This window comes from Colletotrichum tamarilloi, assembly GCF_030869305.1.
Source record: "Colletotrichum tamarilloi strain Tom-12 chromosome Unknown Scaffold_60.1, whole genome shotgun sequence".
NCBI classification, from domain to species: Eukaryota; Fungi; Ascomycota; class Sordariomycetes; order Glomerellales; family Glomerellaceae; genus Colletotrichum; species Colletotrichum tamarilloi.
Genome location: NW_026849442.1, coordinates 120,254 through 147,882, shown reverse-complemented (window position 1 = coordinate 147,882; position 27,629 = coordinate 120,254). Strand labels below are relative to the sequence as shown.

At 50.2% G+C, this 27,629-nt stretch overlaps 10 protein-coding genes across 10 annotated transcripts; 4 read left to right on the top strand and 6 right to left on the bottom strand.

The window, feature by feature from the left end:
- Positions 1-333: 333 nt before the first annotated feature.
- CTAM01_11330 (2OG-Fe(II)oxygenase) lies at positions 334-1,480 on the top strand (the record flags this gene model as incomplete). Its single annotated transcript, XM_060527341.1, has 2 exons — positions 334-717; positions 785-1,480. The coding sequence occupies 2 exons, from the start codon at positions 334-336 to the stop codon at positions 1,478-1,480; spliced, it is 1,080 nt and encodes a 359-aa protein (XP_060378046.1).
- Positions 1,481-1,575: 95 nt separating this feature from the next.
- CTAM01_11329 (flavonol synthase) lies at positions 1,576-2,889 on the bottom strand (the record flags this gene model as incomplete). Its single annotated transcript, XM_060527340.1, has 3 exons — positions 1,576-1,939; positions 2,001-2,733; positions 2,796-2,889. 3 exons carry the CDS (start codon positions 2,887-2,889, stop codon positions 1,576-1,578), a joined length of 1,191 nt encoding a protein of 396 aa, XP_060378045.1.
- A 721-nt stretch (positions 2,890-3,610) lies between these two features.
- CTAM01_11328 (uncharacterized protein) lies at positions 3,611-5,541 on the top strand (the record flags this gene model as incomplete). Its single annotated transcript, XM_060527339.1, has 7 exons — positions 3,611-3,979; positions 4,030-4,194; positions 4,255-4,301; positions 4,356-4,396; positions 4,455-4,548; positions 4,602-4,669; positions 4,733-5,541. The coding sequence occupies 7 exons, from the start codon at positions 3,611-3,613 to the stop codon at positions 5,539-5,541; spliced, it is 1,593 nt and encodes a 530-aa protein (XP_060378044.1).
- A 321-nt stretch (positions 5,542-5,862) lies between these two features.
- Positions 5,863-7,528, bottom strand: CTAM01_11327 (CFEM domain-containing protein; the record flags this gene model as incomplete). The annotated part of the gene is made up of 7 exons (XM_060527338.1): positions 5,863-6,113; positions 6,187-6,254; positions 6,309-6,691; positions 6,792-6,859; positions 6,923-7,195; positions 7,250-7,385; positions 7,436-7,528. The coding sequence occupies 7 exons, from the start codon at positions 7,526-7,528 to the stop codon at positions 5,863-5,865; spliced, it is 1,272 nt and encodes a 423-aa protein (XP_060378043.1).
- A 654-nt stretch (positions 7,529-8,182) lies between these two features.
- Positions 8,183-10,248, bottom strand: CTAM01_11326 (GMC oxidoreductase; the record flags this gene model as incomplete). The annotated part of the gene is made up of 4 exons (XM_060527337.1): positions 8,183-9,441; positions 9,513-9,636; positions 9,697-9,983; positions 10,047-10,248. The coding sequence occupies 4 exons, from the start codon at positions 10,246-10,248 to the stop codon at positions 8,183-8,185; spliced, it is 1,872 nt and encodes a 623-aa protein (XP_060378042.1).
- Positions 10,249-11,786: 1,538 nt separating this feature from the next.
- On the bottom strand, positions 11,787-12,843 carry CTAM01_11325 (metallo-beta-lactamase family protein; the record flags this gene model as incomplete). Its single annotated transcript, XM_060527336.1, has 2 exons — positions 11,787-12,404; positions 12,478-12,843. The coding sequence occupies 2 exons, from the start codon at positions 12,841-12,843 to the stop codon at positions 11,787-11,789; spliced, it is 984 nt and encodes a 327-aa protein (XP_060378041.1).
- Positions 12,844-13,661: 818 nt separating this feature from the next.
- Positions 13,662-14,847, top strand: CTAM01_11324 (zinc-binding dehydrogenase; the record flags this gene model as incomplete). The annotated part of the gene is made up of 3 exons (XM_060527335.1): positions 13,662-13,939; positions 13,996-14,125; positions 14,194-14,847. 3 exons carry the CDS (start codon positions 13,662-13,664, stop codon positions 14,845-14,847), a joined length of 1,062 nt encoding a protein of 353 aa, XP_060378040.1.
- Positions 14,848-17,092: 2,245 nt separating this feature from the next.
- Positions 17,093-18,463, top strand: CTAM01_11323 (uncharacterized protein; the record flags this gene model as incomplete). The annotated part of the gene is made up of 6 exons (XM_060527334.1): positions 17,093-17,126; positions 17,232-17,302; positions 17,405-17,616; positions 17,675-17,783; positions 17,842-18,136; positions 18,204-18,463. 6 exons carry the CDS (start codon positions 17,093-17,095, stop codon positions 18,461-18,463), a joined length of 981 nt encoding a protein of 326 aa, XP_060378039.1.
- A 346-nt stretch (positions 18,464-18,809) lies between these two features.
- Positions 18,810-20,079, bottom strand: CTAM01_11322 (oxidoreductase; the record flags this gene model as incomplete). The annotated part of the gene is made up of 2 exons (XM_060527333.1): positions 18,810-19,936; positions 20,019-20,079. 2 exons carry the CDS (start codon positions 20,077-20,079, stop codon positions 18,810-18,812), a joined length of 1,188 nt encoding a protein of 395 aa, XP_060378038.1.
- A 564-nt stretch (positions 20,080-20,643) lies between these two features.
- On the bottom strand, positions 20,644-22,426 carry CTAM01_11321 (carboxylesterase; the record flags this gene model as incomplete). The annotated part of the gene is made up of 2 exons (XM_060527332.1): positions 20,644-21,894; positions 21,959-22,426. The coding sequence occupies 2 exons, from the start codon at positions 22,424-22,426 to the stop codon at positions 20,644-20,646; spliced, it is 1,719 nt and encodes a 572-aa protein (XP_060378037.1).
- Between the last annotated feature and the right edge of the window lie 5,203 nt (positions 22,427-27,629).

Genomic DNA, 27,629 nt, shown 5'->3' with positions numbered 1-27,629 from the left:
GGTTGAAGTATTGGAAATAGCATTTGGGTTTCGCGTCCCTAAGTGCCCCTCATTGTACGTACCTATTCCTTCTCGATACAGCAATTTAGGTATTCGCCGCGGGATCATATAGGTCGGCTCATGACGTGCGCAACCTCCAAACTCGCACCATCCCCGCCGCCCCCGGGTCCGGCGCCGGCAGCGGACCTGTTCACCGCGAACCCTGAAGCTTTCGGACGTCATTGCTAACTCGAAAAGTATGTCAAGTCAACCTAATTCATTCCATCAGACCCAACTGACTCTAATTCAGAACCGGGTCTAAGTAACTGAGCTCTCGCTGGCATCAAGCGCACCATGCCACCCACGGGGAGCTTCAGCGAAATACCCACAATAGACCTCTCCCTCGCCCAAGACCCCGCAACAGAGGCGGATTTACTCGCCCATCTGCGCCACGCTCTCACCAACGTCGGCTTCTTGTACATCATCAATCACGGAGTCCCCGAAAAGACTATTTCTGATGTCGTCGGCGCACTGCCAAAGTTATTCGCGCTCCCGCCCGAAGCAAAATCCGAGATCGCGCTAAGCAATTCCCCGCACTTTCTGGGATACAGCGGTGATGGCGCGGAGACGACGGCGGGGAAGAGCGATCGGAGGGAACAGGTCGAGTTTGCTACGGAATTACCGAGCGGGCTGGAGGAGGGTCTGCCGCTGAGAGAACGGCTTCGTGGGCCGAATCAGGTGAGAATATATATTTCATGGCTGTCTTTCCTGCCCCATCTCTTGGGCTAGTCTTCTGATCTATCAGTCGCAGTGGCCGTCTTCATACCCAGTGCTGCGTCCTATTGTTGAATCGTACATATCGGAAATGACCGATTTGGGAAACCGCTTCCTCATCTTGGTAGCCAAAGCACTCTCTCTCCCGCCAGAGACTTTCCTCTCCTATCTCTCGGACCAACACCGCCTGAAACTAGTTCACTACCCCGGCCTCCCGGAAAACGAAGCAGGCGGCCAAGGCGTGGGTCCACACAAGGACTCGTCCGGGTGGTGGACCTTCCTCCTGCAAGCCTCGCCGCCGCATATCAAGGGCTTACAAGCTCTCAACAAGACGGGCGAATGGATCGACGTACCAGTACTCCCGGGCTCCTTTGTTGTCAATATCGGTCAGGCGTTTGAGGTGGTGACGAACGGGGTGTGCAAGGCTACCACTCACCGCGTGCTGTCTGGGCATCTTGAGAGGTTCAGCGTCCCGTTTTTCCAGGGGGTGAGGAGGGATCTTACCAAGGAGGAGGCGGTGGGGTCTCTGAGGGAGCATTTTGCGAGGCCTGAGATTAGGGGGTTGGTGTCGGAGTCTGAGGAGGGGAGGGAGATTGATTCGGCGTTTTTGAAGGGAAAATATGAGACTTGGGGGGAGAGCCAGTTGAGGACGAAGGTTAGGAGTCATAGGGATGTTGGCAGGAAATTTTACGCGGATGTGTTTGAGAATTATGTCAATGATGATTGAGGACGGTTCACGTTAAGCACCAAACTACAATGTCCATATAAAGTTCGATCCTCCTTTTCCATGTTCAACACTTCTTCATTCACCTCCATGTACCTTTAGTCGTAATACTTGGCCTTCACCCCTTTCACAATTTCCTGTTCGGAGACCTCACTTCTTGCTTGGCATCGAGTTACGCCCGCCCTGACGCGAGCCTTCACCCATTCACCAGCTGTGATTCCAGCCACGGCCGCATTCTCATTAGAATTGTAGCCCAGCCTTTGGAGAACCTTGCTTTGAACCGGTCTCAGTTCGAGACTATCTTCAGGCCGCACGAAGTACAGTACACCTAGACGATCGATCCCCGCCTGGTCTGGGGGTGGGGCGACGACGCGATGAATGCTGCTTTTCAGGAACCCATTACTCAGAAACTCTAGCGCGTCGGCCACGTTCACAGTGATGCTACCGTTGTATGGTTTGACCCTATTTGGTATTAATATGGTTACCACAAGAAATATGCGAAATATGCGAGATATTAACATACCACTTCCAGTTGCCATCTTTGCCTCGCACCTGGAGAGCTGCAACAGGCTGCCTGAACAGCAAAGTAAGACTTCCAAAGTCAGTGTGGCCTTTGACCCAAACGTTTTCCAGTCTTTCGTTGGTCTTCACATCTCGCGCGTGGTACTTCATGTATCTCAAGTGACAGTCCGACAATGCCTCATCATAACGATGGCGGGCAGCGAAGTGGTCTTCGGGTAGCTCCAGTATGATTGCAAACAGCGTAAGTAGCCGGTTCACAATTTCGTTGTGAATATGACGTGCGAAATGTTCAATTTCTGCTCTGTTTTTTTCGATCACCTCGGGTTGTGGGCGCTCGTAGGCAGGGATGAACTTTGGGATGTTGAAGATCTCGGTGTTGTCAAAGACTCCGGGCCGGATTTCCTGGATCACGAGATTCAGCATGAGGAAGATGACGAGAACCATTTCCGTAACAACGATTCGAACACTCACTCTTAGGCCAAGCGGTTTGTACCCATTATAACCGCCGTTTTCTAGGTCGGCACGATACTTGAGCTTTTCTTCGGTGGGTAGTTCGAAGACAGACTTTCCTATCGCGAATTGGCGATCGACGTCTCCTTGGCTCAAACCAAAATTGACAATGTAGAAGAATCCAATGGTTTGAATGGCATCAAAGAGCTGTTTTGCGAGAGCTTCTTTGCCACCCGGCTGGTCAAACTTTGAAAGATCAAGTGTGACTAAGTCTGCCCACTCAACTGCGGATATATTCCAATAAGCTTCATATTTGATGGCAAATATTGACTCCTCGTATGCTCACGTTCGTACTTGGTCTCTGGGACCTGGTGGTATACGGGAAGAGTGGAACTCTCATGATTGTGACGCACTGGGTTTATTTGCACCGTTACAGCCATTGCTGAAGTCGGAGCTGGACTTTTGAGCAGTTATTGATGCTACTGACGTGGATGCAGAGTCCACCATCTAGACTTTCACAAGTTCGCAATTCCACACTACACCGGAACATTCGTTATCTTATGTGCCACGAACGACGCATCTCCGCACTCGGCCTCTCTGATGTTGTTAGCGTGAGATGCCCGTATCTCGCCATCGCGGGGTATGATTGCGAATGCAAGGATCTTCGACGGACTTCGTCCGCTTACTTAGTTGAACAGCACTGTCATCAGTGAATTGCCCAATGATCATAATAGATACCCCAGCAGCCCGTCAAAGCCCCCCACGAAAGGATTCTCAGGAAGAGATCAAGAAGCAAAGACTTATCGCGGAAGGCTCTCCCGGGCTCAAATGATGCTACTTGTCTCCTCTTGGCACACTTGAGACAATCCATGCATATGTCTACATGTGGCCAGTAATGGTGCACGACACCCCCGTTATCTTCATTGCTCGCGATTTCGGGAAAGATGACATGATCGGTAGATGAATGCAGGCTCGGCTTATTTCCGTCAGACTTTTCAGTCTTGTTTGTTGTGAAGTTCTTGGCGACTAGTGAATCGTTTGACCCCAGCCCTCAATAAGTAATATTCAGCAAGCTTCACAAAACCGCGCAATGCCTTTGCGTTTCGAGACTCGGAACCTTGGATGGCCAACCAAGAGATTAGATTCCTCCATCATTTCATAATGGCCGACACGAAGGATATCTCAACCAGGACGAACTCTTTGTCTGGCGGCGGTGGAGCCAGCAAAGACGGCTTGACATTTGCTCGACGTGGGGAGCAAATCGACCAATCGATCAGCGGAGATGTTTCTGGCTTTGATGCCGAGAGAATGAGAGCCAGGTCTCTGCTCACAGCTGATGAGGAGAAGAAGCTCATGCGACGTGTCGACCTGAGGATAATGACAATATGCTCTCTGCTCTTCCTGATGAAGAACATCGACTCTGACAATATTTCGAATGCGAGAATCATGAACAAAGGAACACCAAGGAACATCATGACGCAGCTTAATATGACTTCTGACGAATACAACCTTTTGACGGTGTTATACTACGTATGTTACAGCCGCACCTGAGTTACCGAGCTTGCGGCTAATTGGTCCAGGTACCCTACATTGTTCTGGAAGCGCCTTCAAATCTTTTGTTGAAGCGACTCAGACCGAGTGCTTGGCAATCGAGGATAATGATCTCCTGGGGCATTGCGCTTCTCTGCCACGTTCCTGTCACCAATAAAGGCGGTATCTACGCTACCCGATTTCTGCTCGGTGCAGTAAGTCCAGTCTTTTTGTGGGATATCAAAAAAGCTACCGACATTTCTAACAATGCATAGTTCGAAGCAGGAATGTTTCCTGGAGTCATACTTCAGATGACCTATTGGTAAGCTTTGCCTAGCAGCTTTACCAGTTGATTGATTGAATAACCCCTTGGCAGGTACAGACCGGACGAGATGTCGATTCGGCTGCTTTACTTTTGTGAGTAACCCCTTAGTCGATTCTCATCGCCGGGCGAAATTTCTAACAAACGAGGTAGATGTCCTCGGTAATCTCTCCGGAATCTTCAGCGGTATTCTCGCGTTTGCCTTCGATACTGTCTCCGGATCAAGAGGGTTGTCAGGGTGGCAGTGGTAAGACATCACTGAAAATGAGCTTCCTGAAAGCTGACAGCGGAACCGCATAGGCTATTCCTCGTGGAAGGGCTCATTACTCTCGTTTTAGGGACTGCGGTATATTTTCTCCTGCCTGACTGTCAGTTCGAGTTCCTTTGAACCTGCTACCGATTATTATAATTCTAACAATGTCTTGTGCTAGTCCCTCCCACTGCGAAGTGGCTGACTGAAAAGGAGAAAGCCTTCATCCAAGCACGGCTTCCACCCAATGCCCCGAGAGCTGAAGAGATGAACTTCAATTTCAGCGAAATTGTGGACTCTCTGAAAGATCGACGTCTTTGGCTCTTCACTCTCATTTGGGCCACATTTACTGTCGGTACATCTGGTGTCCGTTTCTATCAGCCAACGGTCATTGCCAATCTTGGGTTTACAACCATAGCCCGAGCTCAGTTACTTAACTTGCCAATCTCGCTCTTGTCCATCTTTGTCATCGGAGTAACGGGATTTTTTGCTGACAAAGGAACCGTGCCGCGGCCACTCTACCCCTTGGGCGTTTTCGCTGTCGTGATCGCGTGTTACGGAGTGTTGGTCGCCTACCCGTCCAATGGCGCCGTCTATGCCGCAACGCTCGTCGGCAACGCTTTTACGTCCGCCTTCTTCCCTCTCATGTGGCCTTGGCGCGTCCAGACCACTTCAAGAGCCACAGGTTCGGCCTTCAGCATCGGGTTTGTCAACAGCTACGGTCAAATCGGAGGTGCTATTGGGCCTCAGATCTTCAGGTCAAAGTATGCGCCGCGTTATCAGACAAGTTTCGCAGCAGCAATGGCTCTGGTCGGGTGCTGTGCCATTGTTACGCTGATTACTTGGTGGGTTACGAGGAAGACGGAGTCCGATACTCGGCGTCTGAAAAGAGCTCGAATTGGTGCCGAGAGGGATGGCTTGGCTGTGTTGAATGATGTCGTGGACCAGGATCTGAATAAAAAACGATCCAATGACGAAGAAAGCGCCTGAAGCAGCCTAGCATTTATCGTCCTGCAGCGCGATACCTAGCGTATGAGCCGAGGTGGCTTTGAAAACCCGTCTCAAGCAGTAGCAAGAATGCTGCTTCACCGGCTGAAAGACCTTTTCATCAATTTGGCTGGTGGCGACACTTGAGCTCACTTAACGTCTCTTTGTAATCTTCCGCAGCTACAAAATCTGTACAACTACAATAATAGAATACGTATATACGCTCAATGGTTGAAACCAACCTAATGCTTCTTGCTCTTATGTGCCAAGGTTGAGCCCTAAGAGATGTTTGAGTTTCTGCAAAGCCAATCATCTGAAATGTCGTCAGACCGGGGACCGATTCAATATCGACGACGTTGACTCCAGAGACAAGTGCCGAGCCTTTGGTGCACTGGCCCTCTTTGGCGACGGAATCATTTCAGTGGTTGATCCAGACCTTTCATCAGATCTATGTGAGAGCGTTCTGATCTTTGAGAAGGTGCATCTCCAGAGTTGACTTGCGCTAGGCATACAGGCAACAAAAACACCAACATCAAGTTCCGCAAGGGACCAGACATAGACCCACAAGGCCTCAGCTGAGAGAGTCAAATATGAGTTTGGATCGTTCCTGGGAATGAAGATGGAAAGAATGATAAGGATGGAGCTTACAAGTGATGTTATTGGCGGTCGCAAAGTGAACCAAGACTTGAATCCTGAGAGCGCTGATTGCGGTGAGGCTGATTTGACATGATCAGCAGTCTGAATACATTTCCTCCCACGGTGGAACTTACAATAATCCAACAGAAAACATCAAGATGACCCCAAATTTCTTCTTGAATCCGAGATTCAGTTTATAAAGCTGTGTGAGTGGCAGGGCCAGCATCCAAATATCCAAGAGAATGTTGAAGCCAACGTGAGTCAAGACAAGCTTGTTGAAGTCCATGCAAACGCCTGCTTGTTCTCCATCCCATCCAAGCCAGTATTTGTTGAGTGGGCGACATTGAGTGAACGTGAGAATGAGGTACAAGAATAATAACAAAGCATTGAAACCTTGTGTAGCCCATAATACTCGGCGAAAGCGAACAGATGGAAAAATACGGAGGTAGAAGAATAAGATGGACGCTTTGATGGTACTCAAGCCAGTGATGTAGAAGATCTGGGTACTAAAAAGAATCTAAGCAACGGTTAGTCTAAGTGTCTTAGAACTACTGTACGACCCTCAGGAATTCGGTGTTTTTTTCTCTCCCACGAAATCTTAAGTGTTCAGATATTACCTTGAGGAACTCGGTGATTTTGTAAGGTTGGAGAGTCCAGATGTCCCTCCCAAGACCAATAGCTAGTACTGCAACCAATGTCAGTCGATTGTAATTTGGGTGGTTGTTAAGTGAGTAGGGTGTGCACTTACATCGATACACAATAGGCACCAAAGCCGTCGCGCATGCCTGTTTGGACATCAGAATCGGTGCAGCGACGTGACAGTCCAGGATCTGACTTACAAACCCGATGAAGATGCAAACGTCATCAGCGCCCCAAGGAGATGGGTTGACAAATTTGTTCAAGATCCGTATACACATGAAGATGACTGGTAAGATGAAGAGTGTACCTGTGAGGAATCGGGGTATCGCTGTGTGGTCGGTCAACGGGAAGCCGCAGTTTGCCCAGGTCATATTTGCTACGACTTGTATCACTGTTAGAGTCTGAAACTTCTAGAGTAATTTGATCCCATGCTTACTGAGGCCCTCTTTGACTGTGCATCCAGAGTTAACACAAGCCCCAACATTGTCGTTGAAGACCGGGTCGGCGCAAAGACAAGTCTGGTTCAGACCAGTACATGGGGACTGAGGTAGGGCATCAACGATGCAGGTAATCTAGATCTATCAGCTTCAACCTTGCTGAGACGGGATTCGGACGTTCTTACTGCGCAAGGAGGATAATCGGAGATACTAGGAATGGCTCCGGCTGCGATTGTGATAATGCACAGTAGAAAGGTGAGTGCGCCAAACGTCCTCATCTTCACTCAACATTAAGGATTGCTGAAACATCAACGGCTAGTGAAGGCAAATCGAAAGAACGAAGGTTTGGAATATAAGAGCCACGGGGTACGATGAATGGGAATGTCAGGGGAACATTCGCGTGGCGACATTTGAGGTTCGCTTCCTTTCATTGAAGCAATGACGAGATTGGTTCCATTACATTACATACAGCGGTTCAGTTGTGAAAGAAACCCATGATTAACGGGCTTGTGAAATGCGAGCGGCCGCTCCATCGTGCCAGTGGCTCGGCTTGCTTGCGAACGGAAAGATATGCAGCCCGTTTCTCTCAGGCAAAGCCATGTGGCTGTGATCGACCACAGCTGAGGATCTGGACGCGTTTGGACCACCCACTCAATTGGTGGAAGGACCCTCGGACTTTTAATCCTTTTCACATGTCTTTAATCTAGGCGGCATATCATCCGGCTTGGATTGGTGGCGTTCCTGATCTATGCCTAATGCAGGTCCGGCATGTTAAGATCACCCCAGGACGATGATCAAACTTATCATCACTTTGTCAATCCCGTTAACAAAAAGCAGCAGTGGAATCTCCTAATTCGTGACAAGGAAGCTCCTCGCAAGCATAAGCATCAAAAGCGTGATAGGATACCTCGGCGAATATGTATTTGTGTGAGCTAATTCTCCTTCAGAATATCGGCAGCCTTTTCAGCTACGGCATACATAGTCGCTTGCAAATGACAGGCTGGAATCAGTGGAATGATACTGGCATCAACCACCCTCAGGCTCTCAACACCGTAGACACGAAGTTGGGGGTCTACAACGCCACCATGCTCCAAAGGTTGCAAACTCGCTGTTCCGCTGGGGTGCGCAAAGCTGGCAAAAAGGGAGTTCCTAATAGCTTCAGCAATGGCCTGGTCAGATGTGACGTTGACACCCGGAGAGATCTCAACGGCCTCCCTAATCGCCAAAGTGGAAGTATCCCAGACTTTGCGGAAATCTTTGACACTGAGGACTGCAATATCGACATCAACGGGATTTTGAAGGGTACCAAAGTCGATGATGGGCGGGTTGGCAGGGTCAGGGTTGGTTGAGCTGATCTTGATGGTACCACGAGACAGAGGCTTCTGGAAAGCAATTGCGCCACCAGAGAAGCCTCCGAAGGGGATCTCCAGCACGCCTGCCTCTGGGTTTCGGAACAGTTTGGTGAGAGCCTCACGCTGAGATAGGAAGCCCTCTAGAAGCTCGGGGTGCTCTGAGTAGATCTCCGGAAGGAAGTCGAGCGCGTTCTGGGCTTCGACAGACGCTGACAGAGCTTCATATTCCGGAGTAAGATCCTGGAGAGATCTGAAGATGATATTATTCCCACGAGCGTGAGTGAAGGGCCCAGTTCGATTGGCAAAGTACTCGGCCTCAGATGCATTGAAGAATGCCGGATCGTTCATGGCCTCGCTCCCAAGCTCAGGAGGGTTACCGTACGTATACAACATCAACATCCATGCGTGATCCTGGTAGTTGCTACCCACACCAGGGAGGTCGGCGACTACATCGACGTCGAGAGACTCCAGCAGCCCAGCGGGGCCGATGCCACTCTGGAGCAGGACTCTCGGCGTCTGAACGCCGCCGGCGGCAAGGACGACTTCCTTCTTTGCCTTCACCAATGTTGTGGCGTTAGTTTCGCGTGAGATGATGTTGACGCCGACAGCTTTCTTATCCTCGAACTCGATCTTCGAAGCATAGTGCTTCACAAGGAGGTTGAGATTCTTGCGAGTTTCGGCGATAGGCTCATAGTATGCTGTTCTCGAGGTCGACCGAGTAACGTTCTTTGGGTCGTGGTTTTGGGGGAGCTGAGCCAGGCCAACGTTGTTTCCTCCGGCACCGTGGTCATCGAGTACAGGAACGCCAATGTCCTCAATCCAGGCCTTTCTTTGAAGATCTAGGAAGCATTCATGTTAGTTTTGAAATAGAGTTCTGTAAATGTTAGGAGGGGTTCATGTTTTCGCGTACCTCTGTCGGGCCATTGCCACGAGGGAAAGCCAGCTTGGAGAGGACCATCACCATAGGTGCTCGGGTCGTAACTAAAGTTGTACCTCTCGACATACTCGGGCGCGGGAAGCGTAAATGTAGATGACTGGGGAAAGACGTCAGCACAAGTAGTTCAGCCCTATTTCTACCGTCGACTTTTGCACACCTTTTTGAAATAGTGGAAGAGGCTGTCCCAATTCCATCCCGGGTTGCCTAGCTCTTCCCACGCGTCGTAGTCGGCTTTCGAGCCGCGATCAAATGCCATGCCATTGACAGTAGAGCCACCTCCAACTACTGTTCCAGTCTGAACACCAGAAGTCCTATTGTTCAATCCAGGTTGTGGGATGGACAAGAATTGGATCAAATCGTTGGGGTGTAGGTTAGAAGCGTAGTAGGGTATAGCTACGTCCCAGCTGACGTCGAAGTCTCCATACTCAACAACCAAGACAGTTACTGTTAGAGATGTCGGTTAGCAGCACGTCAGTCCGCTATTTCAAGAACGCGTCATTCGCTTACCATCCGGATCTTCGGTGAGTCTATTGGCAACCACAAGGCCACTCAAGCCTCCGCCCACAATCACGTAGTCGTAAGAGCTGTGGAGATCCGTCGTGTTTCTCTTGGCGAACTTGGCAGCCGCTGGCACAGCAATTGCAAGCTGGACTTGGCCCAAGACAAGGGCGATCCAAGCTGCTGCTTTCAGACCACGAATGATAGCCATTGCACAAAGTCGAGAGAGTCGGCAGGTTGAATGACGGGACGCACAACAATCGAAAGAGAAGCTTTCTCAGGACTAGAGGGTCGTTTCCAATCATTTAAAGGCTCAGACCCAACGGACTGCTGTCAACTCATCCTAGTTCATTGCCTTCGGGCTACTGCACAAACATCGCCTAGTCCAATTGATCGCATGTTGTTCAACGGTGCGCTTCTGCGCGAGAACCCCGCCAGGCCCAACAGCCCTTGCCTTCGACGGGTCTTTAGCAAGGATTATTCAAGTGCAGTGTGCAAAGAGTCGGGGAGCGGCGGATGTGGCAAAGCTCCCGTGCAATGGGTTTCTGTCCCGCAGTCCTAGGCGTTCTCATAGGGCAGGTCGCAAATGGAATATCACAGCCCCAGCGTGACACCCCGGACGACACATGGGTTAGAATCAACAGACACCAGGGCCCGACCGGCCGGTGGGACGGCCCTTGTTCTCCAAGTTGCCACTTTATCCAGCCGATGTTACGCTGTCTGCCATTCTTCTCGAAGGTGTAAGCACTAAGGATATTAACTCGCCTGTCTCTGATTTTGCCATTTAAGACTGCGATGTTTAACCACCACCCCCAATTGAATTGATCAAAGAAGCCAAGGTAGTAGTGGGGTCTAGATTGTCGTATACGAGATGAGTGCTACGAATCTATAGTTTCGTACACACGATGTACTTTGCAGTTGAAGCGGTCTCCCACAAGCTCTATGGAGACTTGGCTAATATTCGTCTAAGATTCCATTATGACACTCATGCCGTCCACAAGGACGTTCTCAATAGTAATTCAGTAGTTGGTCAGTGAGCCGCGGTCAGCACTGCTAACCTGATAGATGCTGCCTCCGATCCTTCCTGACGGTTTCATGCGAACAGTGCCATTTCCAATAGCTTGAGTATGGCAAGGCTGTTATGCATATCGATCCCTACGTGCCGGCATGGTGTCTAAGCGTACACCTGGCAAGGCCTATGGAGCCTAATGGTCACTTGTTCAATCTCATCCGCTAGCATCTGCTTTAACCACGCGTGGTGATGTTAGGGCACCCTGTACGGGGACGCCAGGATTTAATCATATTCAGGCCAAGAGAATGTGAAAAATTCGACGGAATGAATGTCCAGCCTAGCACTGGGCAGGAATGGTTGTGTACGCAGCTTTTCATGTACGAAGATAATAGGAAAAACAGCTTTTGAGTAAGAAGGAATGTCTGAAAGCGTCACCATGTCGAAAGCTTTCACTGCGTGAATTGATGTATTACTGTATGACTGGTGTATTATATTCCTTGACCTTTTCAAGGCCATGACCAGAAGGGGTCAAATTCAAAATCCCGGATAATGCTCCTGGAGTTGAAGAAACAACATCTGATTTCCTCTAACGTACGTAGCCTGCATCCTTTGACCTTAAGGTAAGCTGGGCATGCAATGTTGCGCATTTTACATTGTGATATCGTGCCCCAACTACGTAAAATCCCACCTCACGGTCTAAGCAAATCATATTCTTTTGCGAGTCTCTGGAATTTTCCTTAGAGCTTCCAGCCCTCAAGCTCGGCGGTCTTGTTATATGAGGCAAGATCAACATAGTGAACCTGACGAGTGCCGTTGCGGCCGAACTGGTCTCCGCTAATGTCAACGAGCGTCTTGGAGGTCTGGGACGTGCCGTTGAGCAGGCCGGGGAACGCGCCGTCCAGCATGCCGACAATATCCGCGGGCGTAAAGAAGTCCAAACCCTTGGCCTCGATCTCCTTCTGGAAGAAGGACACGTATCTGCGGGAATGCTCGACGTCGACGGACGGTCCGAAACCCTCGACAGATAGGGCATGACCGGGGATGATGACAGCCGGCTTGAGGTGCTGAATAAAGTCTAGGGTCGAGAGCCAGGCGGAGGTCAGCGCGGGGGAGAGCAAGTCGGCGAGCCAGAGATGGACGGTGTGACTATAGACAGAGTCGCCGGCAATGAGGGTCTTGATGGAGGGTATCCAGAAGAGGGTCTCGTCGATGGTGTCGGCAACCAGAGGACTCAGGAGCTCGATGGGCTCGTTCTCGTTGCCAGGCAGGGCGAAAAAGGTAAAGTCATAGGGAGTTGGGACAGTGGCCTTTTCGACCACAGCGTCGGCTCCAAGGATGCCGCTCCAGACTTTCAGCTGTAGAGGGGAACTGTGTTAGCGACTCTAGTCTTCAAGTTGGAGGTAGAAAAGGGAATTGCCCTGATTTCACCTTTTCCTCAACTTCATTCTCGATTAGGGCCACAGCCTTAGAGTTGGCGTAATACTTTGTTTCGGGAAAGTGAGCTAGGAACGCGGAACCGCTGAGGTAGTGGTCGGGGTGGAAATGTGTGGTAAAGGCGGCCACTAGGGGCTTGTCGGTGGTCTTGACCACCCAGGCCGCGAGCTCCTCGGCCTGCGGAACCGCGAGGGGCATGTCGATAAGCAAAGCCGCCTCGGAGCCAATAATCAAGGAAGAGACCATGTCAAGAGACGGGCCCGAACTGATGAAATTCTCGACTCGCAGGACCGAAGAGCATACTGCGCGAACGGCAAGTGCCCGCGAGAGCGCGAGGGCCATGAGGTTGAAAGACTTCATGGTGCCTGTATTCATGGAGCGAAGCGATAACTTCAGGATTGAGAAATAGTTTATTGGGAAAGACGAGTAAGCGTTGTGCAATCCATATTCAGATGGAATTACCTTTCGCTTTAATACTTCAGCGGCCGCTTGAAATCCTCGTAACTGGCATTATTGCCAAGCTTAATTTTTGATTACATATTGATGGCAATACGATCCCCTGGAGTCACCGACCAAGTGGAAAACTTCTCGTCGAGATATTCACTTCACGCGGTTTTCGAGCTGTTGGTCGGACGGGTGCAGAAAAGTGCCGGTTGTACAAATCGAAAAATGGGCACACTTAGTCAGAGCCAGTCCAAAGACTTGAGGTTGATGGAGCTTATGCAAGGCAACGCACCCCCCAGGTAGTGTGGACCTGCCCCATGCCAAGCACTGTCACAGGGATCTCGATAGTCTCATTGCTGGCATCCTCTAGAAGTGCACTGGCGAATTTCAAGGCACGCTATGTAGATAGTCAAAATTTCCAGTTTGTTCTATGGTCCAGCTTGGTAATGGCACCCATCGCCTGGGGTGTTTGCCGCGCAATTGCCACGACACGAACCTTCTATCATGACTCTGTTTTCGCAATCTTCAAGTGACGTAGAGACGGCGGAGGAATTCCGCCCTAAAGCCATACGATATAAAGAGACCGAACGAATCCTGGATCCACGATTGGCACTGCCCAACTCGATCTGCAATTCCTATGAGCTCGATTGCATCTCATATAAGACGGACTTTCCACGGGCTCTCGCTACACTGTCAAAATTTACCTCAAAAAAACCAGATCTTATCGAATCACAATGGCGCAAAATCAAGCAGTCAAGACTGTTTCCGCTGGAAATGCCCGGGTGGTCGACGTCCTCGTCCCAGGCCTGCCAGCGGCTGACTACCTTCTCGTCAAAACCTCTGCTGTGGCAATCAATCCTACAGACTGGAAGCACGTGGAAGCCGCCGACCACGCTGGCTGTGTCGGTAGTTGGGTGGGCTGCGACTATTCCGGCGTCGTGGTCGAAGTTGGGCCTGGTGTCACCAAGGGCTTCAAGGTGGGCGATCGGATTTGCGGCCCAGTTAATGGCTCGTGCGTCTCTGTCTTTTTTTGAGAAAAGTTCAATACGATGTGCTGACAGGAGTAAGGAACGCGTTGAGAGAAGTTGATGGCAGCTTCGCAAGGTATATTGTTGTGAAGAGTGATCTGCAGATTCTCATCCCCGACAACCTTTCTGATGAACAGGCTGCTACCCTCGGCATTGCTATTACCACCGTCGTGCGTACAGCTCAAGGATGTTCATCTTGTAAGATAACAGTGGCTAATGCGAGAAACGCATTCGTTAGGGTCAAGCTCTGTATCAGACGCTCAAGCTTCCACTGCCCACATCGCCCGCCGAAAAGTCTGCGCCTATTTTGATCAACGGTGGAAGCACCGCCATGGGCATCTTTGGCATCCAGTACGCTAAGCTTTCCGGCTTCAGCGTCATCACTACAGCCTCGCCACACAACTTTAACTTTGTCAAGTCGCTCGGCGCTGACATCGTCTTCGACTACCGGATCCCTACCGTGAGCAAGGATATCCGGGAGTATACTCAAAACGGCTTAACACTCGCATGGGATTGCCAGAGCACCGAAGAGTCTGGTATCCTCTGCGCCAAGGCGCTGTCGACCAAGGGCGGCTCGATCGCTAACCTGTTGCCCATCTCAGCCGGGAAGGTGCTGCAAGCCAACCCTCACGTCAAGATCGGGACGAGTTTGTACTACACCGTCTTCGGCGAGCCCTTTGGCTTCTTCCAGACGTATGAGGCCAATGCTCAGGACCTGGAGTTTGGCAAGATGTTTTGGGAGCTGAGTCGTGGACTGCTGGCGAACGGCAAGGTGAAGCCACCCCCTGTGATATTGAACAAAGGCGGCAACGGGCTGCAGGGAGTCTTGGTCGGCTTGCAGGAGTCCAAGTCGGGCAAGGTCAGCGGCGGGAAATTGGTGTACACACTTTGAGAGACGTCGGGTCGATAATGTTGACAATGTACACGTACGAAGTGTAGACGTAGATACTTCAAGTATCTAGGGCGAACGTTATCCGAAGTGCACTTCTTACAGGCGCATGCATCTCTATATCTGGTCTGGTCAAGGACAAACTTCTAGTCTTTCGACGCCCTACTCGGTAAAAAAGAAGATATCTCCAATGCAATCATGGTTTACCTGACTATCTCTATATCGTGGCAATACGTGTCTTGCCTAGACCGTCAACGCCATTGACGTTGGATTCAGCGAGTAAAACTCACTTTCATAAGCAGATTGACAAGCCGACTCCTATGTGGGCAATCTCGTAGCCAAGTTCGCCGTCGACTAGGGCTTTCGCTTACCAAGGACCCTGATGTTAATAATTCAAGCTTGTGTTGTGACTTCTACCCATACAGCAGTAGACGGATGTATTATCGTACCGAGGTCGTTACTTTCTGAACACCGGTGTTGACCAGAGTGTATCACCCGTGAGAGTGCTTAGGTTTTCCCTGTCCCCAATGGGTAATTCGAACCCCTCATGAGTCTGTTATGCCTTATCGGTACATCTCTATGGAGTCTGTGTGGACCTCAACATGATGTGCTGCAAACGACTTTCCCTATAACTCAGAGCTTTACGGCGGAATATTGCCCGATTAAGGTGATCGGCATGATAGTGCTTCCCCCCCCCCCCCCCAAACGCCACGTGCATCATACTTTGCCTTTTTACAACGGGACATTTACATAGTACATGCACAAGCCGGAGAAAACATCGGAGTAGTGATTAGTAATGTCCTGAAGCAGGAAAATGTGATGGCTTGGACGTCCATTAATTATCCCATCAACTGCGAGATAACGTCGGTACTTAGCTACGTACCTATCACGAGGGGAAATAACAAATCACGTATCATTCTACAGTAATCCGGATCGTTCCTATCTTACTCCCATCCGATATACTCAATTCTAAAATTCGGCTGTCAGAGAAAACTGGAGGCTGATGTACCGAAGTCATCTCGCAGTTGATGGGATAATACAGGTGCCACAGCGCACCTCTGAAGTAAGCAAGACCGAGACTGGATGAATTCGGTTCGAGTAGATAGCTGCCAGGGAGGTGATAATGGAGATGCCAAGGCCAGTGGTGAGTTTCTGAAGCTAACACGGACTTATGACTACAGATTAGATGACTGAACACGTAGCTAAGGAAGGAAGGAGGTCCACGCAAGGTGGTGAGGTATTGCTAAGGCTTGTCATCCCACTCTCCGACGCGAATCGTGCAACCTTTGTCGCTTTCATCGCGGTTTACATGCGATTGACTCGGAGATTGATAGCAACCATCAAAACATCAGCCTTGCCGCTCAGTGGCAAAGTCATAACTCCTAGAGTGCGGTATAGTTTAGGTAAATCTTTTTGGTTGTAGGTAAGACCATTATGCTTGAAGCTTTAGGCTTGTGCGACCATGAATTCAAGGAATGATTCTGGGGCGAGTATTCCCGAGAAAGTGGTTGTCGTTTTGAAAAGAACATACCTTGGTCACCGATGCCGAAATAGCATGCAAAATTGAATACAGGATATTCTGAATTGACGGTCGGAGGAAAAGCATAGTACCTAATGGGACAAGGTGTTGTTAAAAGCCACGCGAACGCATCACAGCATGAATTACGTGGAAGTTGTCCCTCACTATGCATGCTTTGAAGTTCAAGTATACATCAGCGGTGAATGAATTCTGTGCGATCCGGCGGTGCGGGAAGATTGGTGGCCATATGGCCGGCGCCGTGGAAATAGGCCGGCTAAGGGAGCCGATGCTGACGGCGGAGTTTGAACGGCTGCGGAATTGCGGAACCCCGCCAGCCTGTAGCGTGGAGTGTGGCATATCCTTCAGCGATGGGTCATTCACCAATTTCATTCCACTAGCGGAGGTTTTGGAAAAAGTCCTAAAATGAATGGAGTGGCTTACTGTGCCGTTTAAAGTGAATCCCGCGTATCCCGCTTTGTCGATGTATGGCACCACGACGATCGGAAATGATGTCAATGAGCAAAGGATAGCGGATTATGAAGCGGAGATGTTCCTTCACTGCCTCACAAAGCTGACGGACTTTGGTGTCTGCACTTTTGTCAAGTATAAGAGGCTCCTTGAGCTCTAGAGATTCAAGTTTGAACTTAGAGGCCATCTACAACACAACAAAACCGTCCGCTGTCCGTTCACACACAAGCTTCCTTCTATTCAAATTATAATCTCATCAATATGGTCAGAGTCGCTATTGCTGGTGCTTCCGGGAGTGAGTTAAGACTTCATCTCAGGCAGTGAAGCTTCCCAAATTGCTTGCTAGAGACAGAATCCACTCCTCTGAGAGTGAATGCCACGGCTAACAAGTGACGTTCAGAGCTCGCCCTTGAGGTCATTGACAAGTTGGCCGCCGCCGGAAAACATGAGATCCTTGGATTGGTCCGCAAGGTAAGCTATAGGCCCCCCCTAAAGGAAGTTTCAAGCATTCAATGCTTCAGTCTACTTGGGTGCACGCAAGTTGCCAGTCCTTTTGTTCTAAATCTAGTCCAGGACCCTTCATCTCTACCCCAATTTCAGGGAGTGAGGTACATCCAGACTTCTTATCAAGACGAGAAGGAGCTAGTAGAGATTCTCGACGGTGTTGAGACTGTTCTCTCTTTTATCGTGGCTCACACCGACCCGAATGCGGAGACAGCCAAGCGTCTTATCGATGCATCGATCAAGGCTGAAGTGAAGCGCTTTGCTCCCAGTGAGTGGGCAACGTAAGTATCGCTACTCCTCGTTCGCTCAATTCGTCCTCAATACTTCTGTCGCTAACAGAGCGGGCCTAAGGAACAACAACCTGTCTGACGTGATTGAATACACGTCTTGGTATGCCAACAAGTTGGAAGTCAAGAAATACTTGGAAGACATCAACAAGAGCAAAAAGGTTGGTTAAGTTTGAGGGTTCAAAATATTGAGTGCTTCATATTCTGATCAAATCCTAGGTGATTGAGTACAGTTTGTTCCAGCCAGGAGCTTTCATGAACTACTTGGGGTATCCTCATCAGACCACCAAGTACTACCAGATCGATTATGCTACCTTCATAGATTTCGAGAAGGCTACTGCTTTCATTCTCGAGGGGTCTGAGAATGCCGAAATGTCAATCACTACCATCGAAGATATTGCGGAGGTAGCCGCACGAGCCGTCGATTACGAAGGCGATTGGCCTGTTGTGGGCGGTATCACCGGCGATAGAGTCACCATTGGAGACCTCATTAAGCTGGGAGAAAAGTATAGAGGTCCGTCCACAACCCGTTTTCATTGTAGCTCTCTCTATTAGCTACGTATGAATAACACGTCATTTAGGAAAACCCTTCCAGGTCGACAGATTGAAGCTTGAGGACCTCAAGGCAGGCATTGTCAAGACAGACTTCGCCCCTGAAATCGACGTTCCTGGTGTTCCAGCGGAGCAGAAGGAGTACTTCAGCAACGTAGTCGTTATCGGAGCGACGATTTCGACTGCTCGAGGCACATGGGCAACAACTGATGAGTGGAATAAGTTGCTTCCTGAATTCAGACCAACCACCATTGAGGAGTACCTGCAGAAGACCTGGGGCTCTCAGTGAAGCTCTGTCGCTACGAGGCCTTGTAACTCCGACAATTTGGCTAGAACTTGGGGGTTGTTCAATCTGGGCTGGGCCAAAGCCAGATATCCCGCCTGTCAATACCACGGCCATGAAACTAGTATTGGCTTAATAAATCTAGCTCAGGCCTCGTAATGAAATCTCCAGTTGATTTGAAGGACCGCTTTACCCTCTAAGCCTCCAAAACTACAGAGGCCGAATGACAAGTTCGTTTAATCTTCTGACACTCACACATACCGTTGGGGAAGTAGATATCAAGATCGCTTCTGATCACCTTTTCATACTTGGGTAAACCTAAGTAAAAGTGACTATAATTATTTACTTTCAATCATCCACCGGTATTGAGCGGACTAAGAGGGTCATACTCGTCTGTAGCGATCAGCTCAGGATAGAATATTCCGGCGTCTTTCAATACCTTGTCCATAGTTTCCATGACGAGTATGCTCTCAGACCACGGCATAGTATCGCTTTCCAATTTGCCGTCCCTTATGCAACGTGCAGCTTCGTCTGCTTCCCAAAATGTGCCATTTCCCCAACTCCTTTCGCTATCTTGCGGATGAGGGTATTCAAAAACCTTCTCAACAGCTCCCGTCTCCGACATGGTAATTATCTTGAAAGATTGAGGCTTGTACGCCGGATTTTCGACTTGTATTTCGCCACGTGAGCCTTGGATTCGGATCGCTTGGGTGCCGGAAATGCCAGGATCTGTTGCAACCCGAAGCGATGATGTGGCTATACCCACTGTTCCGTGCTTTGGGAAGTTGAGGATGATCGTGGCCGACTCATCGACTCCCGTAGAATATTTCTGAACAGCGGACAGGATCTGTGGCTCCTCTTTTTCATTCTCAGGTTGGAGATGGTAGAGAATTTGGAAAACCCAGGTTAGTGGATAGATTCCAAGTCCGAGTAGGACACCTCCGGCCAAGTCAGGGTTGACCATGCGATGGGAATCTTCGTAATTGAGTCTTTTGCTTCCGAAATCTCTGCTGCTGTTCGCTCGAGACAAGTCTGCAGTAACACGATGAATCTGGCCGATAGCTCCGCTGCCGACGAGCTGGCGTATTTTGACGCTGAGCGGGAAGAACCTGGTCCAGACACCTTCCAAGAAGAAGAGCTTCTTCTCTCTTGCAACTTCGTAAAGTCGCCGCGCTTGCGCAGCAGTGACAGTGAGAGCCTTTTCACAAAGAATGCTCTTTCCTGCGTGGAGCGCTAGCATCGCGTTTTGGAAATGGTGGCTATGCGGGGTGGCGATGTAAACAATGTCAACATTCTGGTCTTTAACAAGTGCTGCATATGATCCATATGTGGAGACCTCAGTAGGTGAGTGGTGATCGATGCGAGCGAGGAATTCGGTCGCCTTTTGAGGGTCTTTCGAAGATGAGACTGCGGTGATGGCATGCTTAATGTCAGTCACTCCGCGAGTAGCTGGGTTGGTCAGGAGGTCTTTGCAGAAGTCTGCAATGTGTCAGCAACACCGCTTAATGTGAGAGGATTGGACTCGTTCGTCTCATCAAGGGGATAATTAGAGTTGACATACACTCGGACATGGCTCCAGTGGCCATTATCCCCCATCTCAACAGAAATGGTTCTTGTGCCATCTTAAGTTCTTGAGGTGCAGACCAGGCCCAATGGGTGGTCAACTGATATGGAGCTCATGCAACACTGAAGTTCTCATTCGTCCAAACAACAAGGCCGTGAAGGGAGAGGCTTATTTTAAGAGTATTTCAAGGCGATCGATGTTCAGGCAACGAGAAAATTGTGCACACTGTTCGGGCGTTCGGGCTAAAGATGGCCGATGCAGTCCCAATGACTTCACGGGACCTCGGTACGATCTCTAGTTGGGAGACGACAGTCCTGGCTGTACAGCGATAGAAACGACGGCGCGGACTTGGCGACAGGATCAAAGAAAAACAACACACATTGATATGTCCAGCCAAGTAATGTTATTTCCAGGGCGTCGGAGAAATCTTGAATTTTCAGCAGGATTGGTGTAGAGCATCATTTGCGAAAACCAAGTGATCTCTTCACGCTCAGTCAAGAATTAAATTTTATCCCATTATGTAGTAGCCAGATTTTCCCAGTTATTTCGTCAATCATCATCAATCATTGCACCGTTTTGCTCAACTCCTTCAACTCGCAGCTGCCATCCCGATCTTGCTGCACTAGAAGTACAAGCTTCCAGCGTTGTTCAGGATCCAGTCGGAACTCGTCTTTCTGAAGTCGTCCTTCAGAGTGCTAGCCTTGTCCGCAAAGAACTGCATCAAATTCTGGCCCTGGGACCACTGGGGCCAGGCTGGGTAGGCTCCATTGAGGCCCACGTTAGGGTCTGAGGCGTAGACAAAGTTGGTGTAATAGGTACGGATGCTTCGCGCGGCGTAGTTGTCCTTGATACCGTAGAAGACCTGGAGCAAGTCGGATCCGTGGAAAGTACCCAGGATCGGAGTACCGTAGTCGTACGACGAGAGGTATGACCACGAAGGTACAGTGGGCTGTACGGAGCTAGCAAGGGTGAGGAAGACGCGGCGAGTTAGGGTGAAAACCAAGTCGCCAAGGACGGCTGAACGGCGCTTGAAGCCGGGGAAGATCTCGTTAAGAAGCCCGGTGCGGTGAGGGCTGCCGTTGATGACAGCTGTCACGCCATCATCGTAGGTGTTAACGTAAGCAGTGATCTGGGCCGTGGTGGCAGTCGCGAAGTAGTAGTTCTTGAGGTACGTGACGAGCTTATCAGTGGTAGTCAGGTTGGGTTGGAAGATGCCGAAAAGGGTGCCTTCATCTTCTTGATCTCCGATGATCATGGGCACGGCTGCGTACTGGCCGTTCTTAGCCAGCACATCAGGGCTCGCAGTAAGAGTCTTGCCGTCCGGACGGGGCAGGTAAGACAAAGCGAGAGAGTTGTATGAGAGGATTCCAGGGACAGATGTGACGGCGTTCAGGAACGTAGTGTAGTCAACCCCGCGCAGACAGGCCAGCGTGTCGGCCTTGCCGGCGCAGCCTGCCTCTGAGACGACCTTGTCGTACACGGCCTGGCCCTTCGGGCAATCGACGGGGTCGGTAGGGACGATGCTGCCAGAGTTCATGATGGCACCGCGGAAGAGCGCTTTGCCGTTGTACTTATTATTTCCGTTGTACAGAGCCATTTGATCGAAGACGGAGATTGCGCCGGCAGACTCGCCCCAGATGGTGACCTTGTCCGGATCGCCACCAAAAGCCGCAATGTTGTCTGCAACCCACTCGAGGCCCATTCTCTGATCGAGGAGACCAAGGTTTGCGGACCCGTCGGCGAGGATCTCCTTGCCGGGCATGAAGCCGAAGCCAGCGACGCGGTAGTTCACGGCGACGAAAATGAAGGGCTTGCTAATATCGACGCCGTGCTGGACAAGGCCGGTTCCATCGTACATGGAGGACCATCCGAGCTGTACAAATCCTTGTCAGTACTTTGGATGAATTGGTCGAAAGTTCAGATGGCGCTAGGCATACCTCAAATCCACCTCCAAAGATCCAGTAGAGCACGGGCAGCTTCGCATCTGCCGTGGTGCCCTGAGGACGAGCCACCGTGATGGTTAGGCAGTCCTCGGTCTGGCCAGTCGCCTTTTGGACGAAAGGAAGGTTCGCAATGTCTCCCAACAGGTTGAAGAGGATGTTGTCACTGTCGGAAGAGGAAACCATCTGCGGGCAGGCAGCCGCCGGGCCGGTAGCGTCAAAGGTTCCAATGTTATCTGTGAGGCGCACGGGAGGCTTCAATCGCAATTGTCCGGTAGGCGGCTTGGCGTAGGGAATGCCGCCAAAAGATTCAACATTGTTCATGACGTTTCCGACGACAGTTGCTGTCTTGAGAACGACCGTCGCGTTGGCCACCGCCCTATTTTCCAAGGTCTGGACATGGTCCGAAACCGCCAAGGCGGCTCCTAGGAGGGAGAGAGACGAGACGAAGGTGGGAAGCTGCATGGTGTGGAAAGAGACGAACGTTTGCTGATTTGATCCACCGAACAAACTGGGAATAACCAAAGGGAGGACGGGGCTAGCTGCGAGCCACAGGATAGACCCAAACGATTGAGCTTGGCTGAAGACGATCCGAATGAGCTGCCTCGAACGACTCGAAGGAGAATGCCATCGTGGAGAGGGCTTCCCGTGGCCTATTTAAGTCAATTCTCCACGAAGATCCAGGAACGACATTCCAGGGCAAATTTCGATCTAGTGTGGATTGACCGGTGAACTTCGAAGCCGCACCCACCATCGGATTGCGCACCCCTGGCATTTTCTTTTAGTCTAAGTGTGGTCCATGCCATCCAGCTAATTGCGAATGGGGGCACTTGCGAGCTTAGCAGGAGCTTGGGCAAGGGAGGAGGAGTAGCTCAGTCCCCGCCGACTGAGTCGTGGGCCTCACTAGTCGAGCGGGTATCGTACTCGTGCTCGACTCCTCAAGCTAACCCAGCATAAAAAATATTGGATGTGAACAAACCGGGAATGCAACGTTCCCCATGGGGTAGCGGGGCTTATTGCCGGGATGTAGAGACGTATTCGGGTCGCTTCTGCGCGGGAAGAGACGGCCGAATGACCACGGCAGTTCGAGATACTCATTGATCGGGGATGTCAGTGATCCCGCTGCGGCACAGCAAACGAAACGAAACAGCCTTATTGACGTAGGACAAGACCCGAGATTCACATGGGAATATGCACAGTCACAATCAAGCCCCGCGCTCCCGCCTCGGTATGTCGGGCGGCACAGCAAACGAAACGAAACAGCCTTATTGACGTAGGACAAGACCCGAGATTCACATGGGAATATGCACAGTCACAATCAAGCCCCGCGCTCCCGCCTCGGTATGTCGGGCGGCACAAAGTGGTGGGATTCTTAAGCTTAGTCGCAAACGTCGAAGACATGTAAGCGCAGGGGAGCAAGGGGGGCAGAGGGACTGAATGGAGGCGGTCTGGTCGAACGGAACGGCGTGAGAATCTTGCTCTCGAAAGCGCATGTGATTGTGAGACACAATGTCGACGGACACCAGGAACCAGGAACTCTGTCCCAATCAGGCATCGATGTTCCTCTGATCTTGGACTTGTGGGTGTGAAGCTGTCGTGTGTCTGGCCGCGATGGTGGCTGCCCGTCGAGAGCATAAGCGCCCTGGACAGCTGGCGTTTGATGCACGACAAACGGCGCGGGCGGCAGAGCCAAGCTGTACGCTCCCAATAGTGCGTGAGTTTTCGTATTAATCGGGGAATGCGGGGTGAAAGTTCAAGATTTGGTGCGCATCCATCTCTGTTGGACAGTTGGAGTAGCATCAAAAGAACCCATCCCGAACGAGGTCGGCTGATGTAGATCGCCAACCTGGATCCTTGCACCGGCACTGGAGCCAGCCATCCACGAGGTTCGAGTCTTTCGGATTTGGTATCCTACCACGGTAATGGGCCCGAGACGCGTGGGGCTCCGGATCGAGAGATGTGCGAAAGAATCGAAGTTTGTCTCTTCGAGTTGAGAAGCAGCCGTGGAATCCGCGCATACAATCTATGAAGCGGGCAAGTAACACATACAAAAACCGTTGAGGGGGCGGATAGGTCGGGATATTCCACCAGTATCTTAGCTCGAAAACAGAATCCACTCGAACGATATTCGCAATGGGGGGATCATACATGATTACACTAGCATCTCGGCGGGGTGCTTTAGTGCGAGTCTGATCACACACACACGCACACACGCACACATCTGGATGCACACATATCTTTCATTCTCGAAGATGTTCACTGGTCAACTGAAGTTTTGGAAGTTCCCGAAAGCGAGGAACGAGAGAAACGAGCTGACGATCTGAGAGGCACAGTGTCCATAGTCCCGAAAGGGAATACTTGCTCCTCGGCCGGCCGCGGACACGAGGCGGCCAAAGAGCGCTAGGCACGTCAAAATCAGCTCGCGGAGCCTTCTCCGTCCGAATTGAGAACTTAGCGCGTGACGGGACGTTGAAAACGTCCGAAAGCCTCGGCCGAACTACTAGTAATCAGCAAATGGTCTTACATACAGATGCGGCTCGTATGCTTTGACATCTTAAGCATGTGTCTGCCATGCCCAGGAGCAATGGTGTGGCACGTGTTGTCGTTGAGGGGGCGGAAAGAAGAAATGTGTTGTGCATGATCTTCCACATTCTGCGTGCAAGCTTGTTCAGTGGGAATATCATCGCAAGAAAACCACCCCGATTTGGGGTCTTTCACCGCCATAGAGTAAGGTAAAGTAGTTAATATATTGTTGCGGGGATAATGAGATTGCCGGCTTCTCAACACATGTGGAGCCGGAATTTGGGCAATTTCAAGTTATTCCCTGCTCGACAGATGGAATTATTTGATCCCATTTCTAGCAGGAGCGATGGGGTCACCTCTAATTGCTTAGAATTTCCTTTGAACTCCTTGAAAACTTCACTTGGGCATGAAATCTCTCGCGCCGAGACAGTTAGTATCCGCAATTGTTGAGCACTTACGTATTTGATAGATACTTTCTACGGAAAAAGTCCTACAGCCTGTGAGCTAATTTAAGATGTCCGAACCCTTATCAGACGGCCGAGCCGCAAACGAAGAGTCAGAGAAACTCGCAAATGTTGCCAAAGAAGCTTAGTGCCGCAGATGTCAACTTTTCAATAGACAGGAACAATAACAAAGGCATTCTCCTGACAACTGCTAGCCATACGTGCATTGACACTGAAGATCAAAGTGATCCGCCAGGTGCGGACACGTTTTGCGCCGTGACCCTAGCTCCCGCGGCTATGAATACACTAGACACTTTAAACTTCAGGACTGTGTTCAGTCTAAGATGCTCAAGCGTGCGAGCAACGGTTCATCCGTCGTCCAACCCGTCGATTTGAAATGTTGGCTCGCTCCGCTTGCAGCTTGGAGCTATCTGAAAACCCCCAATTTTCTCTATCCGCCAAAGTGTGCGCCAAGGCTAAATATCCCCATTAAACCCCTTGCGGGAAAATTTGCGACTGCAGCGTGATGGATCGTTTGCATCTCTCCAAAAAGGTTCGAATGACTCAGGTCAAAGATCGTCGCGAAAGAGCTGGGGAGTGGAGAACCTGGGACTTCCCTTACTTCCCTCTGGGCTAGGTACTCCGAGGACCCGTGCGCGTTGAAAAAGCCTGCACGCTTGGCCCCATTTTGTGCTGTGTAGTCCGTAGGTACCTGACAAAACTGCAACGTGGGCTGTAAGTGACTCGAAGGATATAAGGGATGTGGTTCTAGTCGAATTTACTTCGTACAACTGTCGACCGTAGAGAACTTACGACGCAAGTCAAGATAGGGTAGGTACGGTACGATGGGTAAGGGGGAAGCTGCATCTGTACACCAGGCATGGCCTCTCAATCAGGTCTCCTAGCTTAGAGCTAAGTGTCGATTTCGAGAGGAACTCCTCCATGCAAAATCACATACCATTAGAAAGATGCTCAAAACGGTCCACCTAGCTGAAGAAAGATCAAAGGCAATAATTGAGGGCGTTCATGTTTGTTATTATGCCCTAGAAATATTATAGCCAGTCCAGATACTAGCAGAATGAACCATGACAAGATATTAGCCCAAGCATTTCCCCATGCTGTTGCCATCGTACCACAAGGGGTAATAGAGCATCCAGAACAGTAAGCATGTGTTCGATCGAATGGTTTATGGCGGGCAAGTGACTGATGTGACGTGTTGCGTGAAGTCGAAGGAGGATTTAAGAAGTTGAGATCGGGCATCAGTTCTCAGCCAAGTGATTTGGGTGGTAAGAAACATCCGTCTGGCTGAAGGCTCAAATTGAACTTTCTTTCCTATAAGACCAACTATCGCTCTTATTATGGCGTTGCTATCCTGTGGAAGTTACACGCCTCGGCCGGTGTGAGAAAGACAGTCGGATCAAGGTCCATGCTCTCACGAGTCACGCTTGGAATACAGGGAAAGTATCATTAATTTTGAGTTGTCTCGGGCTGTTCTCTTATAACTTGAAGGTGCATATAGTTACGGACGTAGGTATTTATGCTTACTTCAGTAGTTGGCATTCCTATAAACGACAAGGTAAGTATTTATCTACTTTAGATTTTGCGATGGAATCCTGAGCTTTCACCATGGCCTTAGGTTTTATAACGCAAAAGCGCCGGAGAAAGTCCAATAAGTATGTATGATTTCAGATCTTGGCCATGGACAGGCATTTGGGTGCACCCGAAGTCCGTTGACGCTAGAATGCTTTCGCTCGACCGTGGCAGCCACAGCTCAGATGTGAGGCAGTGGTGAACTCACAGTATGAGTATCAAGCGACCGGCGGTTCTTTGGCGCTAATCAACTCAAGGCGAAGCATTTCTTCAATCGATAGAAAGCTGAAATAGCTTCGATTTGTGGAGCTCCATTTAGGCATCCTGAGAGAAGGCAGTCCAGCATATAAAGCCACACGAGGTTTGACGACACGGGCGCAAGAAAACCTTAATTTACCTATCGAATGGTAGCTGCATGTGGTTTGTGATCGTATCCATGTGGTTGAATACGAAGAGACCTTGGAATTAGCTTTGTAATTGTGTATGTTACCCACGGGAAAGAGATAACGCCCGCATGTGCTGCGATGTCACTTCCACTGACCTTGACGATGACGAAGAATCTACTGGTCTGGGTGTTTCTTACAGAACTGAGCATCCGGGAACCAGGCACTGAATCAAGAGCCCAGATTTCAAGGAATCTAAGCAAGGATATTGCCTCCATCTCACGAAAAAGGGCCGCGATATAAGTAGACAGATGAAGTTCTGAAGCTTTAATTCCAGTCAGCGACAGGGAGGGCGGCCATCCAAATACAGTTAGTTCCCGGATGTGTAGGCACTCTGCTTTGTTCCAGCCCTGTAGTCGGATGCACCTTGCTGATGACTTTTGAGTCAAGAAATGGACCAGTCGCCTTACAATCTCTCTACTAAGGCAAGTTTCGAATACTCTAGACCTCGAGGCCCTCATACTTTGAGCCAATCTCACCAACATCGCAGAGTACTCATATGCATTCTTACCCGCGTGGAAGAAGCCGACGGTCTTTAAATGCTCGAAATCTGCATTTAGTCACCATCGGTGACACGCAAATTAGCTTCGGTTTCGGTAACAATGACTTCGCTTTGGAACAAAAGGTCGTGACGCGGCGAGAACGACCGCCAGCAATGTTTTCGGACCT